Source organism: Somniosus microcephalus, chromosome 4 (genome assembly GCF_052327205.1).
Source record: "Somniosus microcephalus isolate GS21.2 chromosome 4, FLI_Smic_1.0, whole genome shotgun sequence".
Classification (NCBI taxonomy): domain Eukaryota; kingdom Metazoa; phylum Chordata; class Chondrichthyes; order Squaliformes; family Somniosidae; genus Somniosus; species Somniosus microcephalus.
In genome coordinates, this window is record NC_140990.1 from 331,432,250 (window position 1) to 331,450,799 (window position 18,550).

General features: G+C 51.0%; 1 protein-coding gene across 2 annotated transcripts in view; it reads left to right on the forward strand.

Annotated features, from left to right (window-relative positions):
- The window catches only part of LOC147120682 (rab GTPase-activating protein 1-like), a 335,058-nt gene that overhangs the window by 208,310 nt on the left and 108,198 nt on the right, over nt 1-18,550 (forward strand). Inside the window, exon 1 of one of the 2 annotated variants that reach the window (XM_085986864.1) lies at nt 1,803-1,959. The exons of the other annotated variant lie outside the window; for it this stretch is intronic. Within the exon in view, the coding sequence (XP_085842990.1) occupies nt 1,882-1,959 (78 nt within the window). The 5' untranslated portion in view covers nt 1,803-1,881. Of the gene's footprint in view, nt 1-1,802; nt 1,960-18,550 lie in introns of those variants that run through there. 2 annotated transcript variants of the gene reach the window in all.

Below are 18,550 nucleotides of genomic sequence, written 5' to 3' on the forward strand. Positions count from 1 at the left end.
CTTGGAGCACATCGCAAAGGCAAATCCAAGACCCCTTCCTCCCCCCGCCCCCCCCCCCCCCCCCCCCCCCCCCCCAAACACCAATTGCCAACCGGGCAGGTCAGCGGCGTGTCATTCTCCATTCTTCACTATATTAGGGTAGGACTTAAATTCCTTAAGGGCATCTCCTTCTAATGTCCCTACAACTCTACACTAAACACTTCCATAGGTTTTCCATTAATACAGGGTAGAAACATAGAACATAGAAATGTAGAAAAACAGGAGCCCTTCGAGCCTGCTCCGCCATTCAATATGATCATGGCTGATCCTCTATCTCAATACCATATTCCCGCTCTTTCCCCATACCCCTTGATGCCTTTTGTGTCTAGAAATCTATCTATCTCCTTCTTAAATATATTCAGAGACTTGGCCTCCACAGCCTTCTGTGGTAGAGAATTCCACAGGTTCACCACCCTCTGCATGAAGAAATTTCTCCTCATCTCAGTCCTAAATGTCCTATCCCGTATCCTGAGACTGTGACCCCTCGTTCTAGACCCCCCAGCCAGGGGAAACATCCTCCCTGCATCCAGTCTGTCTAACTCTGTCAGAATTTTATATGTTTCAAGGGGTAGGGTCAATAGTTGGGGCAGGACTATCTTTCCCTTTGTGGTATTACAAGATTTCCTGACCAGATGGGCACTCCCATACCTCCCTGCCTTATCTTGTTGTTCATATTCTTTTTCAGTCTAGCTATTGTGGGAGATTGATAGCTGCTACATCTCAACAAGGGCTTCTTAGCCTGTTGGGAAAGCATGCTGGGATACTTAGCCTTTCCAATATGTAAAATCTCAAAATAAACATGTATAGGCGTTCGGGGTGTATTTTACACTCCCGGTCCCCCGGGTTCTCTGTCCGCACTCCTGATGCCGCCCCCCCCCCCCCCCCCCCGGGTTCTCTGTCCGCACTCCCGATCCTCTTCCCCCCCCACCCCTGGGTTCTCTGTCCACACTCAGGTTTTGAGACTTCAGAGTAAATATGCCATGTTAGTGAAAGAAGAAAAGCGACAATCTGGACACTGCAAAATAACCTGACATGTAAGAAAAACCCTGCTGGGCACAGAGACTTAGTACACAGGGATAACCGGATTACTGGATGTTGGGGGATGGCTATTCCCACAGGGATAATCACCATACACTAGGGTTAAAAAGAAAATACACATTATAGTGACAAATAAACTTCAAACAGCAGCTACAAAGCAGGGACTTAGAACTAATCCTGATTCTCAATGTGCCACATTTACTTAGTGAGTGAGAATAAAGGCTGGAACACTGAACAATGGGACTCTTGCTGTTATCTCTGCTAAAGCTACACAGTACAGCTACCAGTCTGCAGAGGAGGGGTCAGCATGTCAGAGGAGTGAGCTGGCTAGTAGCTGAGGTGTCTCAGCATCAGCATAGCCCTCTCCTTTCCCAGACATGTTCCCGTGAGACATGGGCTTGTATGCTCATTCACTAGCTTCCTCATTACACATTCACATCAGCACTGAGAACAGCAGCCGTCACGTTTTCAGCCAGGGGCGATGAGCTCACCGACTACATTAGCAGGAGCAGCTCTGCCTCGGCTCCTCGGTGTGGATCACAGGCAGTCTCAAACGTGCCGTCATTTTTCCACCAGGCGACACAATGCTGACAAGCCTGCGCTCAGTGCTAACTCAGTGGTAGGGGCAAGGCTGCCGAATTAACCGCCCCGGTTTCTCCCGCTCGCTCCGACTCCCGAGCCAGCAAGCTGGATCCGTCCTGCTTCCTCCTGACAGAAGAGGGGCTTCCCTGTTCCGCCCCTTCCCTCTCGGCTGTGCAGAACCCCCGCTCCAAAGCCCAAGAAGCACAGGATGACGGCCACAAGATGGTGAATGAGTATGCCTGCCGGCTGCTGGAACTGCTGGGGATGGGCCATCGCTTGTTTGTACCTCGGCTGCTGCCGGTGAGCATCTTTTCTCTGAGAGGTTGAGGCTAAAGAGGGGATGGGTGGAAGTGGGCCGGCAGGAGGCAGAGGCCTGCAGCCTGGAATTCATGACGTTTGCCGAGAATTATTGAGCTATTGTTGGCTGTCTGTGGGTGGCCCTCTGGTCACTAAAAGCAGTCAGGTCCTTAAGGCTGCGACCCCCAGCCTGTATGCAAGAATAAAGCCGTCAGGAATCTTTGCATCCTTCCTTGTTGCACTCACTAGGCTGCCTTAAATATCGAGGTGCTGTTTTAAAATTGACACAACTTGTTTGACAGTACACTTGACCGTGCTTGGGGAGCTGATGGCACCTCCGGCTGACATTCCTAGAGGCTGCAGTCGTGTCGGCTGACTGTTCTTCCAGCCCATTCCTAAAGCGCGGAAGTTTTTCTTTGTGGGAATGTGCTTGCGAGAGTTGTGACAGTCCACACACTGGCAATGTAGTCTCGTGCAAATTAGGACGGCCATGCCACTCGAGGGTTGCCTTTGCTTTCATTGCTGGTGTTAATTAGTGAGCCGATTTCTGTATTGTGGTGTCGTGAGGGAGGCACGCTTCTCCTGTTTGTTGGCGGGGTGTGGTACTGCCACTGGCATTGGAGCTGGCAGGTTTGGGATTCACCCTGTGCTTGATGTGGGCTGTACTGCTAGTCTCGGGAGGCACTGACAGGACCATTGGCACTCTCGGCCCCCTCCCCTCCAGCCTTTTTTTTTTATTTAAAAAAAAAAAAAAAAAAAATTTGAGTTATCACTGACCAGGTAAAACCAGATTGAAACAGCAACTAAGACCTCTGCTCCCCGGACCTTCCCAGACCTGCAGTTTGCAGTCCTGTCAGTGCAACAGGCATTATTAGCAGTAAAGCGAAGAGTGTACCTGCCAGAGGCGGGGCTAGAGGACCACGCCAGCTGATCCACAGCAAGATATTGGCTGGCCACAGCCCTCCACTCCTGTTTTAATATTCCTGGTTTTAAGTACTTCAGTAATAACTCCGTACCGAGTGAAGTAAATGGGGACAATTAAGCCTTGATTGCTGAATCGTTGGATCGGGGTGGGATTGTGGGATCCTGTCGGATCGGGGCGGGATTGTGGAGTTATGCCCAATCATATGTGGTATCATAGAATTATAAAAGAAAGACTTGCATTTATATAGCGCCTTTCATGACGACCAGACGTCCAAAGTGCTGTACAGCCAATGAAGTACTTTTTGAAGTGTAGTCACTTGTAATGTAGGAAACGCGGCAGCCAATTTGCGCACAGCAAGCTCCCACAAACAGCAATGTGATAATGACCAGATCATCTGTTTTGGTGATGTTGATTGAGGGATAAATATTGGTTAGGACACCAGGGATAACTCCTCTGCTCTTCTTCAAAATAATGCCATGGGATTGATGCGCTATCGATTCTAATAAGAGGCTGAGTAGAGTTCAGAACAACAGGCTTTTATTAACTACTGAATGCAACTACAAACAGATCAGGACTATGCCTCTAGTGGACGACCGAATGGCAGAGAGCTGCCGTGCAGCCGTCCTTATACCAGGTAGCCAAGGGCGGAGTCAGCTGAGGCATAGTCAGGTATAACAGTGAAACAAGAGTGAACGACAACAACAACAACAATAGTGAACACTGAACGACAGTGGTTTACCACATTCACCCCTCGTTTAAAATTAAGTCCGGCGGGGTGAAGTGTATCAAAAGTTCGAGTAGGTGAGTCTGTCGGGCGGCCTCGTTTGCCGTCGAGATCTTCGTGGCGACGGTTGAGATGGTACAGCTTCCAACGACGCGTCTTGAACGGGATCGAGCACCGGCGTATCGTCCCCTTTGGTGTTGGGTGGGCGAGTGGACTCCGGCGGGTCCTGGGGTCGCGGCATGCCGTCTACTGGGGTGGAATGGACAGGGGTGAGAATTGGGTCTACTGAATTTTGGGCCGTGTCGAAGGGGGTCATGGTGGAGGGCAATGGTGACGGGTCAGTGGACCCCGAGGGTGCCAGATCTCTAATGGAGACTGTATCCTCCCGCCCGTCCGAGTATGCCACGTAGGCGTACTGGGGGTTGGCATGGAGGAGGTGAACCTTCTCTACCAGGGGAGCCGTTTTGTGGGACCTTACATGCTTCCTCAGCAGGACGGGCCCTGGGGACGTCAGCCAGTGTGGTAGTGAGGTACCGGATGTGGACCTCCGGGGAAAAACGAACATTCGCTCATGGGGGGTGGCGTTGGTGGCAGTACACAGCAGTGACCGGATGGAGTGGAGCGCATCAGGTAGGACATCCTGCCAACGGGAGGTCGGAAGGCCCCTAGATTTTAAGGCTAGGAGGGCCGCCTTCCAGACCGTCGCGTTCTCTCTTTCAACCTGTCCGTTCCCCCGGGGGTTGTAGCTGGTGGTCCGGCTTGAGGCAATACCTCTCATGAGCAGGTACTGATGGAGTTCGTCGCTCATGAAGGACGAGCCCCGGTCGCTATGAATATAGTTGGGAAAACCGAACAAAGCAAAGAGGTTGTGCAGGCATTTAATGACCGTAGCAGTGGTCATGTCCGGGCAGGGGATGGCGAAAGGGAAACGGGAGTACTCATCAACTATGTTGAGGAAGTACACATTACGGTCAGAGGAGGGGAGGGGCCCTTTAAAGTCGACACTCAGGCGCTCAAAGGGGCGGGTGGCCTTGATCAGGTTTGCTCTGTCAGGCATATAGAAGCGCGGCTTGCACTCTGCACAGACTGGGCAGCTCCTGGTCATGGTCCTGACCACCTCGATGGAGTAAGGCAGGTTGCGGGCCTTGATGAAGTGGAAGAACCTGGTGACCCCCGGGTGGCAGAGGTCGTTGTGGAGGCCCCGTAGTCTATCGATCTGCGCGTTGGCGCATGTGCCTCGCGATAGAGCATCTGAGGGTTCGTTGAGTTTCCCGGGCCGGTACAAGATGTCGTAATTGTAGGTGGAAAGTTCAATTCTCCACCTCAAAATCTTGTCATTTTTGATTTTGCCCCTCTGCTTATTATTGAACATGAAAGCGACTGAACGCTGGTCAGTAAGCAGGGTAAATCGTTTTCCAGCCAGGTAGTGCCGCCAGTGGCGCACCGCCTCCACAATGGCCTGGGCCTCCTTTTCCACAGAGGAGTGTCTGAGTTCGGAGCCCTGGAGGGTTCGTGAAAAGAAGGCCACGGGTCTTCCCGCCTGGTTAAGGGTAGCGGCCAGGGCAAAGTCGGATACATCGCTCTCCACCTGGAAGGGGATGGACTCGTCCACCGAGTGCATGGTGGCCTTGGCAATGTCATCTTTTATACGGTGAAAGGCTGAGCGGGCCTCCGCCGTCAGGGGAAAGGAAGTGGACTTGATAAGTGGACGGGCTTTGTCCGCATAATGAGGGACCCACTGGGCGTAATAGGAAAAGAAGCCCAGGCACCTTTTGAGGGCTTTGAGACAGTGGGGGGCAGGGGAAGTTCCATCAGGGGGCGCATCCGGTCAGGGTCAGGACCGATGACTCCGTGTTCCACCACGCAGCCAAGGATAGCGAGGCGGGTTGTGCGGAATATGCACTTTTCCTTGTTGTACGTGAGGTTTAGGAGTTGGGCCGTGCGAAGGAACTTAACAAGGTTGGCATCATGGTCCTGCAGGTCATGGCCGCAGATGGTCACGTTGTCCAGGTAGGGAAACGTGGCCTGTAACGCATTCTCGTCGACCATCCGGTCCATCTCCCTCTGGAAGACGGAGACACCGTTGGTGACGCCGAAAGGAACCCTGAGGAAGTGAAAAAGACGGCCGTTTGCCTCGAAAGCTGTGTACTGGCGGTCCTCAGGGCGGATAGGGATTTGGTGGTATGCTGCCTTGAGGTCAATGGTCGAGAAAACGCGATATTGCGCTATCTTATTAACCATGTCGGCTATGCGGGGGAAAGGGTATGCGTCCAACTGGGTGTACTTGTTGATTGTCTGGCTGTAGTTGATGACCAGGCGCTGCTTGTTGCCGGTCTTAACGACTACCACCTGAGCTCGCCAGGGGCTGGTACTATCCTCAATAATCCCCTCTTTCAGGAGCCGCGTCACCTCAGATCTTATAAAGGATCTGTCCCTGGTGCTGTATCGCCTGCTCTTTGTGGCAATAGGCTTGCAGTCGCGGGTGAGGTTAGCGAACGGGGGGGGGGGGGGTGGTGTGATTTTGAGGGTGGAGAGACTACAGGTGGGGCGCGGTGGGCAATTTAAAAACTGCTGGTTGCAGACAGTGAGTGGGGGAAAAGGTCCACCGTATGTCAAGGTGACACTCTTAAAGTGACAATGAAAGTCCAACCCCAGCAGAACGGCAGCGCAGAGATGTGGCAGGACGAAGAGCTTTACATTTTTATAAACGGAGCCCCTCACCGAAAGGGTCACTACGCAGTAGCCGCCGACGTATGCTGAGTGAGATTTTGAGGCCATGGAGATCCGATGGCGCACTGGCAGGACCGAGAGGGAATAATGCCGTACCGTATCGGGGTGTATGAAGCTCTCCGTGCTCCCGGAATCAAAAAGGCAAGTTGTGGTGCGGCCATTTACCTGGATGTCCATCGTGGACCTGGCTAGCTGATGGGGTCTGGATTGATCCAGCGTAATGGAGGCCGCTGTGGAGTCGGGAGCATCGCTGTAAAACCCCGGTGAGGCGGTGGGTGAGTCGGGGGCCCGTTGGCAAAATGGCGGACAAAATGGCGGTGTCGGAGAAGAAGAACAAAATGGCGGCGCCCATGACGATCCCGATCCCCACGAGGCTGGAGGAAGGCAAGATGGCCGCTCCCACGAATCGCAAGCGGCGCTGCTGAAGGTAGGGGTCTTCTGACCTCTGCAGACGCCGGCGTAGTGTCCCTTCTTACCGCAGGCAGAGCAGACAGCGTTTTTCGCCGGGCAGCGCGCCCTGGGGTGTTTGGTTTGGCCACAGAAATAACATTTCTGGCTCGGGCGGGACATCGCTGCAGCAGTTGGGGCCGGGGCCCGGGGCGGCGCCACGTCCCAAGATGGCGGCGGCGGCGACATCCACGAGGCGGCCGCGCGGTCCGGGGAGTAGGCCTCCATGTTCCGATGGGCTACGTCCAACGAAAGGGTGAGTGAAATCGCCGCCTTCAGGCCGAGCTCGCTACTTTCCAGCAGTCGCTGCCTTGTGTGAGTGGACCTGAGGCCCGCAACGAGGGCATCCCAGATGAGCTCCTCCGTATGTTCCGTGGCTGATACTTGCTTGCATTCGCAGGCTCGGCCGAGTTCCTTCAGCGCCCGTATGTATGCTTCTGTGGGTTCCCGGGCTGTTGTTTGCGGGACCCCAGGAGATGTCTTGCGTAAACATAGTTGACCGGGCGTGCATATTGTTCCTTTAAAATGTCGATAGCCCCCTGGTAGCTCGTAGCGTCCCGGATAAGGGCAAAAGCTCGGTGGTTTACTTTCGAATTCAGCACCCTGAGCTTGTTGGCGATGGTCTCGCCGGATGCAGCCAGAAAAGACTCAAAACAGTTCAACCAGTGTGAGAACTTAGCAGGCGAGTCCGGTTCTTGCGGGTCGAGTTCCAGGCACTTGATCTTAAGTATCTGCAGCATCGTTATTTAAAAAAAAAAAAAATTTTTGTCAGTAGTTAATAAAATTGATGCGCTATCGATTCTAATAAGAGGCTGAGTAGAGTTCAGAACAACAGGCTTTTATTAACTACTGAATGCAACTACAAACAGATCAGGACTATGCCTCTAGTGGACGACCGAATGGCAGAGAGCTGCCGTGCAGCCGTCCTTATACCAGGTAGCCAAGGGCGGAGTCAGCTGAGGCATAGTCAGGTATAACAGTGAAACAAGAGTGAACGACAACAACAACAACAATAGTGAACACTGAACGACAGTGGTTTACCACATTCACCCCTCGTTTAAAATTAAGTCCGGCGGGGTGAAGTGTATCAAAAGTTCGAGTAGGTGAGTCTGTCGGGCGGCCTCGTTTGCCGTCGAGATCTTCGTGGCGACGGTTGAGATGGTACAGCTTCCAACGACGCGTCTTGAACGGGATCGAGCACCGGCGTATCGTCCCCTTTGGTGTTGGGTGGGCGAGTGGACTCCGGCGGGTCCTGGGGTCGCGGCATGCCGTCTACTGGGGTGGAATGGACAGGGGTGAGAATTGGGTCTACTGAATTTTGGGCCGTGTCGAAGGGGGTCATGGTGGAGGGCAATGGTGACGGGTCAGTGGACCCCGAGGGTGCCAGATCTCTAATGGAGACTGTATCCTCCCGCCCGTCCGAGTATGCCACGTAGGCGTACTGGGGGTTGGCATGGAGGAGGTGAACCTTCTCTACCAGGGGAGCCGTTTTGTGGGACCTTACATGCTTCCTCAGCAGGACGGGCCCTGGGGACGTCAGCCAGTGTGGTAGTGAGGTACCGGATGTGGACCTCCGGGGAAAAACGAACATTCGCTCATGGGGGGTGGCGTTGGTGGCAGTACACAGCAGTGACCGGATGGAGTGGAGCGCATCAGGTAGGACATCCTGCCAACGGGAGGTCGGAAGGCCCCTAGATTTTAAGGCTAGGAGGGCCGCCTTCCAGACCGTCGCGTTCTCTCTTTCAACCTGTCCGTTCCCCCGGGGGTTGTAGCTGGTGGTCCGGCTTGAGGCAATACCTCTCATGAGCAGGTACTGATGGAGTTCGTCGCTCATGAAGGACGAGCCCCGGTCGCTATGAATATAGTTGGGAAAACCGAACAAAGCAAAGAGGTTGTGCAGGCATTTAATGACCGTAGCAGTGGTCATGTCCGGGCAGGGGATGGCGAAAGGGAAACGGGAGTACTCATCAACTATGTTGAGGAAGTACACATTACGGTCAGAGGAGGGGAGGGGCCCTTTAAAGTCGACACTCAGGCGCTCAAAGGGGCGGGTGGCCTTGATCAGGTTTGCTCTGTCAGGCATATAGAAGCGCGGCTTGCACTCTGCACAGACTGGGCAGCTCCTGGTCATGGTCCTGACCACCTCGATGGAGTAAGGCAGGTTGCGGGCCTTGATGAAGTGGAAGAACCTGGTGACCCCCGGGTGGCAGAGGTCGTTGTGGAGGCCCCGTAGTCTATCGATCTGCGCGTTGGCGCATGTGCCTCGCGATAGAGCATCTGAGGGTTCGTTGAGTTTCCCGGGCCGGTACAAGATGTCGTAATTGTAGGTGGAAAGTTCAATTCTCCACCTCAAAATCTTGTCATTTTTGATTTTGCCCCTCTGCTTATTATTGAACATGAAAGCGACTGAACGCTGGTCAGTAAGCAGGGTAAATCGTTTTCCAGCCAGGTAGTGCCGCCAGTGGCGCACCGCCTCCACAATGGCCTGGGCCTCCTTTTCCACAGAGGAGTGTCTGAGTTCGGAGCCCTGGAGGGTTCGTGAAAAGAAGGCCACGGGTCTTCCCGCCTGGTTAAGGGTAGCGGCCAGGGCAAAGTCGGATACATCGCTCTCCACCTGGAAGGGGATGGACTCGTCCACCGAGTGCATGGTGGCCTTGGCAATGTCATCTTTTATACGGTGAAAGGCTGAGCGGGCCTCCGCCGTCAGGGGAAAGGAAGTGGACTTGATAAGTGGACGGGCTTTGTCCGCATAATGAGGGACCCACTGGGCGTAATAGGAAAAGAAGCCCAGGCACCTTTTGAGGGCTTTGAGACAGTGGGGGGCAGGGGAAGTTCCATCAGGGGGCGCATCCGGTCAGGGTCAGGACCGATGACTCCGTGTTCCACCACGCAGCCAAGGATAGCGAGGCGGGTTGTGCGGAATATGCACTTTTCCTTGTTGTACGTGAGGTTTAGGAGTTGGGCCGTGCGAAGGAACTTAACAAGGTTGGCATCATGGTCCTGCAGGTCATGGCCGCAGATGGTCACGTTGTCCAGGTAGGGAAACGTGGCCTGTAACGCATTCTCGTCGACCATCCGGTCCATCTCCCTCTGGAAGACGGAGACACCGTTGGTGACGCCGAAAGGAACCCTGAGGAAGTGAAAAAGACGGCCGTTTGCCTCGAAAGCTGTGTACTGGCGGTCCTCAGGGCGGATAGGGATTTGGTGGTATGCTGCCTTGAGGTCAATGGTCGAGAAAACGCGATATTGCGCTATCTTATTAACCATGTCGGCTATGCGGGGGAAAGGGTATGCGTCCAACTGGGTGTACTTGTTGATTGTCTGGCTGTAGTTGATGACCAGGCGCTGCTTGTTGCCGGTCTTAACGACTACCACCTGAGCTCGCCAGGGGCTGGTACTATCCTCAATAATCCCCTCCTTCAGGAGCCGCGTCACCTCAGATCTTATAAAGGATCTGTCCCTGGTGCTGTATCGCCTGCTCTTTGTGGCAATAGGCTTGCAGTCGCGGGTGAGGTTAGCGAACGGGGGGGGGGGGGTGGTGTGATTTTGAGGGTGGAGAGACTACAGGTGGGGCGCGGTGGGCAATTTAAAAACTGCTGGTTGCAGACAGTGAGTGGGGGAAAAGGTCCACCGTATGTCAAGGTGACACTCTTAAAGTGACAATGAAAGTCCAACCCCAGCAGAACGGCAGCGCAGAGATGTGGCAGGACGAAGAGCTTTACATTTTTATAAACGGAGCCCCTCACCGAAAGGGTCACTACGCAGTAGCCGCCGACGTATGCTGAGTGAGATTTTGAGGCCATGGAGATCCGATGGCGCACTGGCAGGACCGAGAGGGAATAATGCCGTACCGTATCGGGGTGTATGAAGCTCTCCGTGCTCCCGGAATCAAAAAGGCAAGTTGTGGTGCGGCCATTTACCTGGATGTCCATCGTGGACCTGGCTAGCTGATGGGGTCTGGATTGATCCAGCGTAATGGAGGCCGCTGTGGAGTCGGGAGCATCGCTGTAAAACCCCGGTGAGGCGGTGGGTGAGTCGGGGGCCCGTTGGCAAAATGGCGGACAAAATGGCGGTGTCGGAGAAGAAGAACAAAATGGCGACGCCCATGACGATCCCGATCCCCACGAGGCTGGAGGAAGGCAAGATGGCCGCTCCCACGAATCGCAAGCGGCGCTGCTGAAGGTAGGGGTCTTCTGACCTCTGCAGACGCCGGCGTAGTGTCCCTTCTTACCGCAGGCAGAGCAGACAGCGTTTTTCGCCGGGCAGCGCGCCCTGGGGTGTTTGGTTTGGCCACAGAAATAACATTTCTGGCTCGGGCGGGACATCGCTGCAGCAGTTGGGGCCGGGGCCCGGGGCGGCGCCACGTCCCAAGATGGCGGCGGCGGCGACATCCACGAGGCGGCCGCGCGGTCCGGGGAGTAGGCCTCCATGTTCCGATGGGCTACGTCCAACGAAAGGGTGAGTGAAATCGCCGCCTTCAGGCCGAGCTCGCTACTTTCCAGCAGTCGCTGCCTTGTGTGAGTGGACCTGAGGCCCGCAACGAGGGCATCCCAGATGAGCTCCTCCGTATGTTCCGTGGCTGATACTTGCTTGCATTCGCAGGCTCGGCCGAGTTCCTTCAGCGCCCGTATGTATGCTTCTGTGGGTTCCCGGGCTGTTGTTTGCGGGACCCCAGGAGATGTCTTGCGTAAACATAGTTGACCGGGCGTGCATATTGTTCCTTTAAAATGTCGATAGCCCCCTGGTAGCTCGTAGCGTCCCGGATAAGGGCAAAAGCTCGGTGGTTTACTTTCGAATTCAGCACCCTGAGCTTGTTGGCGATGGTCTCGCCGGATGCAGCCAGAAAAGACTCAAAACAGTTCAACCAGTGTGAGAACTTAGCAGGCGAGTCCGGTTCTTGCGGGTCGAGTTCCAGGCACTTGATCTTAAGTATCTGCAGCATCGTTATTTAAAAAAAAAAAAAAATTTTGTCAGTAGTTAATAAAATTGATGCGCTATCGATTCTAATAAGAGGCTGAGTAGAGTTCAGAACAACAGGCTTTTATTAACTACTGAATGCAACTACAAACAGATCAGGACTATGCCTCTAGTGGACGACCGAATGGCAGAGAGCTGCCGTGCAGCCGTCCTTATACCAGGTAGCCAAGGGCGGAGTCAGCTGAGGCATAGTCAGGTATAACAGTGAAACAAGAGTGAACGACAACAACAACAACAATAGTGAACACAGTGAACGACAGTGGTTTACCACAGGACGCCAGGGATAACTCCTCTGCTCTTCTTCAAAATAATGCCATGGGATCTTTTACGTCCACCTTAGAGCAGACGGGGCTTCGGTTTAACGTCTCATCTGAAAGACGGCACCTCCGACAGTGCAGCACTCCCTCAGCAGTGCACTGGAGTGTCAGCCTAGGTTTTTGTGCTCCAGTCTCTGGAGTGGGACTTGAACCCACAACCTTCTGACTCTGAGGCGAGAGAGTGCTACCCAGCTGACACTGAATTATGATTGTGAATTCTTGTGGCTCAGACCTGGGATTGTGGAATTATGGCGGACCGCAGGCTTGAGCCTATGTGGGACACAGCCTGTTTAGCCGTCAATCGTCTGATCTGGTTGGATGAAAAAGCAAGCACTATTGGGCCCTGCTCTCCTCTTCCGAAAGTGCTCACTACTCCAGGATCATCCTGGAAAGCAAAGAAAATCCTCGGCTTTTTCTCTGCACGACCAACCGTCTCCTTAAACCCTTCTCATCTGGCCCCTCCACCCTCACCTCCAACAAGAACTGCGATGAACTCCTGGACTTTTGTCATTAAAATTGAGAACATCCGCTCAGCTGCCTCTCTTCCCCTTGCCGACTAAGCCAAGCTCCCCCACCCTCCGCTCCCGCCACCCCAAGGTTACCCCTTGCCCTAGCCCGTAACTAAGGCTCATCCCTCTCCGAGCTCATCTATTCAATGAGACCCAACTCCTGCTCTCTTGACCCCATTCTCACTAAACTGCTGACCACCCAACTTCCCTTCTGGGTCCCCATGTTAGCTGACATCATTCCCTCTCCAAGTTATGTCAGCGTCATCACTACCCCTTCTCAGAAACCCACCCTCGACCCCTCTGTCCTTGCAAACTATCACCCTTCGCCATCCTCCCTTTCCCCGCAATGCGTGGCTGGAGAGATGGTGCAGGAGGGAAGGCTTTAGATTCCTGAAGCATTGGGACCATTTCTGGGGAAGGTGGGATTGGTACAAACCAGACGGGTTACACCTCAACAAAGCCGGGACCAATATTCTCGTGGGGAGGTTTGCTCCTGCTGTTGAGGAGGGTTTAAACTAGCTTGGCAGGGGGATAGGAGTAGAAAGGAGGAATAAGGTGCATAAAAGAGTGAGTGTGTTGGATAATACTAGAGAAGAAAGTAGTACCAGAGGCGGAAGTAGTACGATATTAGATCGGAACAGACTAAGAAAGACTATGAAAAATTCAAAAATGGGTTTAGAATGCATGTACGTAAACGCACAAAGTGTGGTGAATAAAATTGGTGAGCTACAAACACAATTAGTCATGTGGCAATATGATGTTGTGGCAATAATGGAAACGTGGCTTAAAAATGGCGAGGACTGGGCATTTAATATTCAAGGGTACAAGGTGTTCAGAAAAGATAAGGAAGGAAAAAAGGAGGTGGGGTGGCAGTGCTGATTAAGGAAGACATTGTAGTGTTGGAAAGGGAGGATGTTCTTGAGGGGACAAGGACAGAATCCATTTGGTTAGAGTTGAGTAAAAAGGGTATAATCACACTATTGGCGGTATTCTACAGGCCTCCAAATAGTAAGAGGGAGGTAGAGGAGCATATCTGCAGGGAAATCGCAGAGATATGCAAGAGCTATAGAGTGGTGATATTGGGGGACTTTAATTACCCAAATATCGATTGGGATAATGCAAGGGTAAAGGGACAGGAGGGGGAGGAATTTCTGAAATGTGTTCAGGAGAATTTCCTTGACCAGTATGTTCTGAGTCCCAACTCGGAAGGAGTGCTGGGGAATGAGGTGGGCCAGGTCGACCAAGTGTCTGTGGGAGAACACTTGGGTACGAGTGATCATCGTATCATAAGATTTAGATTAGCAATGGAGAGGAGCAAGGAACAATCTAGAGTGGAACTTCTAAACTGGAATAGGACTAACTTCAATGGGATGCAAAAGGTTCTAGCCAAGGTAAAATGGAACCAAAGACTGACAGGAAAAACTGTAACGGAACAATGAGTGATCTTTAAGGAGGAGATGTTCCAAGTACAGGCAAGGTACATTCCAACAAGAGGGAAGGGTAAGGGAACCAAAGCAAGGGTGTGGCAAACAGGATGATGCCAATCGACTGCAACAGGACATAGAAAAGCTAGCAGAATGGGTAGACAAGTGGCAGATGGAATTTAATACAGAGAAGTGTGAGGTGATGCATTTTGGCAGAAAGAACAGGGAGAGGCAATATACACTTAATGGCACAGTTTTAAAGAGTGTGCAGGGACAGAGGGACCTGGGAGTTAATGTGCATAGGTCCCTGAAGGTGGCAGGACATATTGAGAGAGTGGTTAACAAAGCATATGGGATCTTGGGCTTCATAAATAGAGGCATTGAGTACAAAAGCAGAGAAGTTATGCTGAACCTTTATAAAGCGCTGGTTAGGCCACAACTGGAGTATTGTGTCCAGTTCTGGTCACCACACTTTAGGAAGGATGTGAAGGCCCTTGAGAGGGTGCAGAGGAGATTTACCAGACTGGTTCCAGGGATGGGGGATCTTAGCTACAAGGACAGGTCGGAGAAGCTGGATTTGTTTTCATTAGAGCAAAGGAGGTTGAGAGGTGATTTGATAGAGGTGTACAAGATTATGACGGGTTTGGATAGGCTAGACGGGCAATGGCTGTTCCCACTAGTTGATGGTACAGGGACTTGGGGACACAGATTTAAGGTTTTGGGCAAAAGATACAGGGGGGATGTGAGGGAAAACTTTTTTACGTAGCAAGTGGTGAGGACCTGGAAAACTCTGCCAACGGAAGTGGTGGAAGCGGAGACAATGTTTTCAAGGGGAGACTGGATAGGCACTTGAGGGAAATAAACTTGCAGGGCTACGGGGATAGAGCGGGGGAATGGGACTGACTGGATTGCTCTACAGAGAGCCGGCACGGACTCGATGGGCTGAATGGCCTCCTTCTGTGCCATAAGTCCTTGAACGTGTTGTCGCCTCCCAATCCAAGCCCATCTTTCCTGCAACGCTATGCTTGAATCCCTCTAATCAGGTTTTTGCCACTACTACAACACTGAAATCACAAATGCATCCTTTGTGACTGTGACCATGGTGCATTTTCCCTTCTCGTCCTCCTCGAACTCGCTGCAGCCTTTGACACAGTCCTCCTCCAACGCCTCTCCTCTGTTGTCAAGCTCAGAGGGACTGCCCTTGCTTGGTTCCACTGTTACCAGTAAATCGTAGCCAGAGATGCCTCAGCCCATCTGCTGCTGAAATCCTCATCCATGCCTTTGTCATTTCCGGACTCGACTATTCTAACCCTCTCCTGGCCAGCCTCCCACCCTTTATAAACTTCAGCTCACCCAAAACTCTGCTACCCTATCAAACCCCTTCGTAATTTTAAAGACCTCGATCAGGTCACCTGTCAGTTTTCACTTTTCCTGAGAAAAGAACCCCTGCACAATCATCATCCCTGTCCTTGCTGACCTACATTGATTCCTGCCTCCAATTTAAAACTTTCATCTTTGTGTTTAAATTCTTTCATAATCTCTCCCCTCGCTATCTCTGTAACTTCCTCCAGCCGTACGCCCCCCCCCCCCCACCGAAATCTTCATTTCTTCGACTCAGGCCTCATCTACATCGGCCAACTAGTGGTGGCTGTGCCTTAAACCGCCTATGTCCCACGCTCTGCAGTTCCCTTCCTCCATATCGCCACCTCTCTCCCTTCCTTTAAGATCCTCCATAAAACCACCTCTTTGATGAAGCTTTTTGTCACCCCTCCTTACATCTCCATCTTTCGCTGAGATTCCATGTTTTTTCTGATTACACCTCTGCGATGTGCCTTTATATATTACAAAGCATTTTGCAACACACAAACAGGCCACTTGGCCCAACTGGTTTGTACCGGTGTTTATTCTCCATACGAGCCTCCTCCCACCCCTCTTCATCTCGCCCTATCACCATATCCTTCTATTCCTTTCTCCCTCATGTTTATCTAGCTTCCCTTTAAATGCATCAGTACTATTCGCCTCAACCACTCCGTGGTAGTGAGTTCCACATTCTAACCACTGTGAGTAAAGAAGTTTCTCCTGAATTCCTTTATTGGATTTATTAGTAATTATCTTATATTTGTGGCCCCTAGTTTTGGACTCCACACAAGTGGAAACATCTTCTCCATGTCTACCCTATCAAACCCCTTCATAACTTTAAAGACCTCCATCAGGTCACTTCTCAGTCTTTTTTCCTGAGAAAGGAGCCCCAGCCTGTTCAGTCTTTCCTGACCGTTACAACCTCCCCGTTCTGGTATCATCCTTGTAAATCTGTTTGTGCTTTCTCCGGTGATTTAAAAAAAAACTTTCTACATTAAAGATGCTATATAAAATTCTTCTTGTTGCTGGGATTGTGCATTCATGTCAAATCTAAGGTGAGATTGTGGAATTGTGACAGATTAGAGCTGCAATTGTAGAATCTTTTTAGGTCAGAGGTGAGATTTGTGGATTTCTGTAACATCCGAGCTGAGAGTGTGGAATCAAGTCGGATAAAATTTCTGGCTATGAGTGGAGGCAATGCTGCATTACCACTAGTCAGTACTATTTAAGGGATAAGAACTCATTGTGGCCAAGGTCTGAGATCTGCTTTTTAGAACCTAGGCCACTAGATCACAAGATATGAATGAAAGGTCATTGGGCCCATTTTAGCTTACCTAACCATAAGAACCCTACAATCCCCCCAGCATTTTGTGAGGAAAGAAGCATTGCTTGATTTAGGAAATGAAGAGGAGGAAATAATTGATGTGAGAGGAGGATGCAGAGAAACTCCAGTATGATTTGGACAGGTTGGGTGATTGGGCAGATGCATGGCAGATGCAGTATAATGTGGATAAATGCGAGGTTATCCACTTTGGTGGCAAAAACAGGAAGGCAGATTATTATCTGAACGGCAATAGATTGGGAAAAGGGGAAGTGCAACGAGACCTGGGTGTCCTTGTGCACCAGTTGCTGAAGGTAAGCATGCAGGTGCAGCAGGCGGTTAAGAAGGCAAATGGTATGTTGGCCTTCATAGCGAGAGGATTCGAGTACAGGAGCAAGGATGTCTTGCTGCAGTTGTACAGGGCCTTGGTGAGACCACACCTTGAGTATTGTGTGCAGTTTTGGTCGCCTTATCTGAGGAAGGATGTTCTTTCCCTGGAGGGAGTGCAGCGAAAATTCACCAGAATGATACCTGGGATGGCAGGAATGAGAGATTGGGTCGATTGAGCTTCTATTCGCTAGAGTTTAGAAGAATGAGAGGGGATCTCATTGAAACTTATAAAATTCTAACAGGACTAGATGCAGGAAGGATGTTCCCGATGGCGGGGGAGTCCAGAACTAGGGGTCACAGTCTAAGGATAAGGGGTAAGCCATTTAGGACTGAGATGAGGAGGAATTTCTTCACCCAGAGAGTGGTGAACCTGTGGAATTCTCTACCACAGAAGGCAGTTGAGGTCAATTCATTAAATATATTCAAGAAGGAGTTAGATATATTTCTTAAGGCTAAAGGAATCAAGGGATATGGGGAGAAAGCAGGGACAGGGTACTGAATTTGGATGATCAGCCATGATCTCATTAAATGGCGGAACAGGCTCAAGGGGCCGAATGGCCTACTCCTGCTCCTATCTTCTATGTTTCTAGAACAATTGGGAAACAGCAATCACAACATAATCGGGTTCAATATAAGAATAGAAGAGGCCAATAAAGACTCAAGGAAAAAGGCAAAGTTCAGGTGAGATAAGAAGGGATCTGGACAAAATTAACTAGGCAGAAGCATTAGCAAACAAGATGGAGCAGCAGTGGGAAATCTTCAAATGTGAAATGGATGGAGTAACATATAAATATATTATTAGGGAAAAAGGTGGGTGCATCAAAGAAGAGTGACAAGGATTTAAAAGGGAGGTGTATGATAAAGTTAAAGCTAACAATACTAAAGTAAATCATGAGGAATATAGAGAGGGTAATAGGGAGATTAGATGGGCGAAAAAGGGATATGAAAAAAAGCTAGAAGAAAATATAAAACAAAATAGTAAGGCCTCTTGAAATATAAATTAGTTAAAGAGAGGGCAGGGCTACCCTGAATGAAAGAGGAAGTCTAATTGTGTAAGATGAAGTATGGAGAAGATAATAAATATTTTGCATTTTTTTTTACAAATGGTGTAGAAGTGACAATGTAGGTGTTCTGGAGGATAAGCTAGAACAATTGTTAGAGATAATGGTAGAAATGGAATTGGTTCTGAACAGAAAGCAGAACTCAAGGTGGATTAGTCATTGGGCCCTGATGGCAGGCACCCATGGCTGTTGTAGAGAGGAGATAGCAGAGGCTCTGGCCACAATTTTTAAATCATTCCAAAATATGCCAATTGTGCCATTGGACTGGAGAGTAGCCGATGGAACACTTTTATTCTAAAAGGGTAAACCAGGTAACCAATTAGTCCAATGCCAGATGTGGGCAAACACTTAGAATCCATAATTCAAGATAACATTTAATGAGCTTTCAGAAATGCCAGGGTTAATTAAAG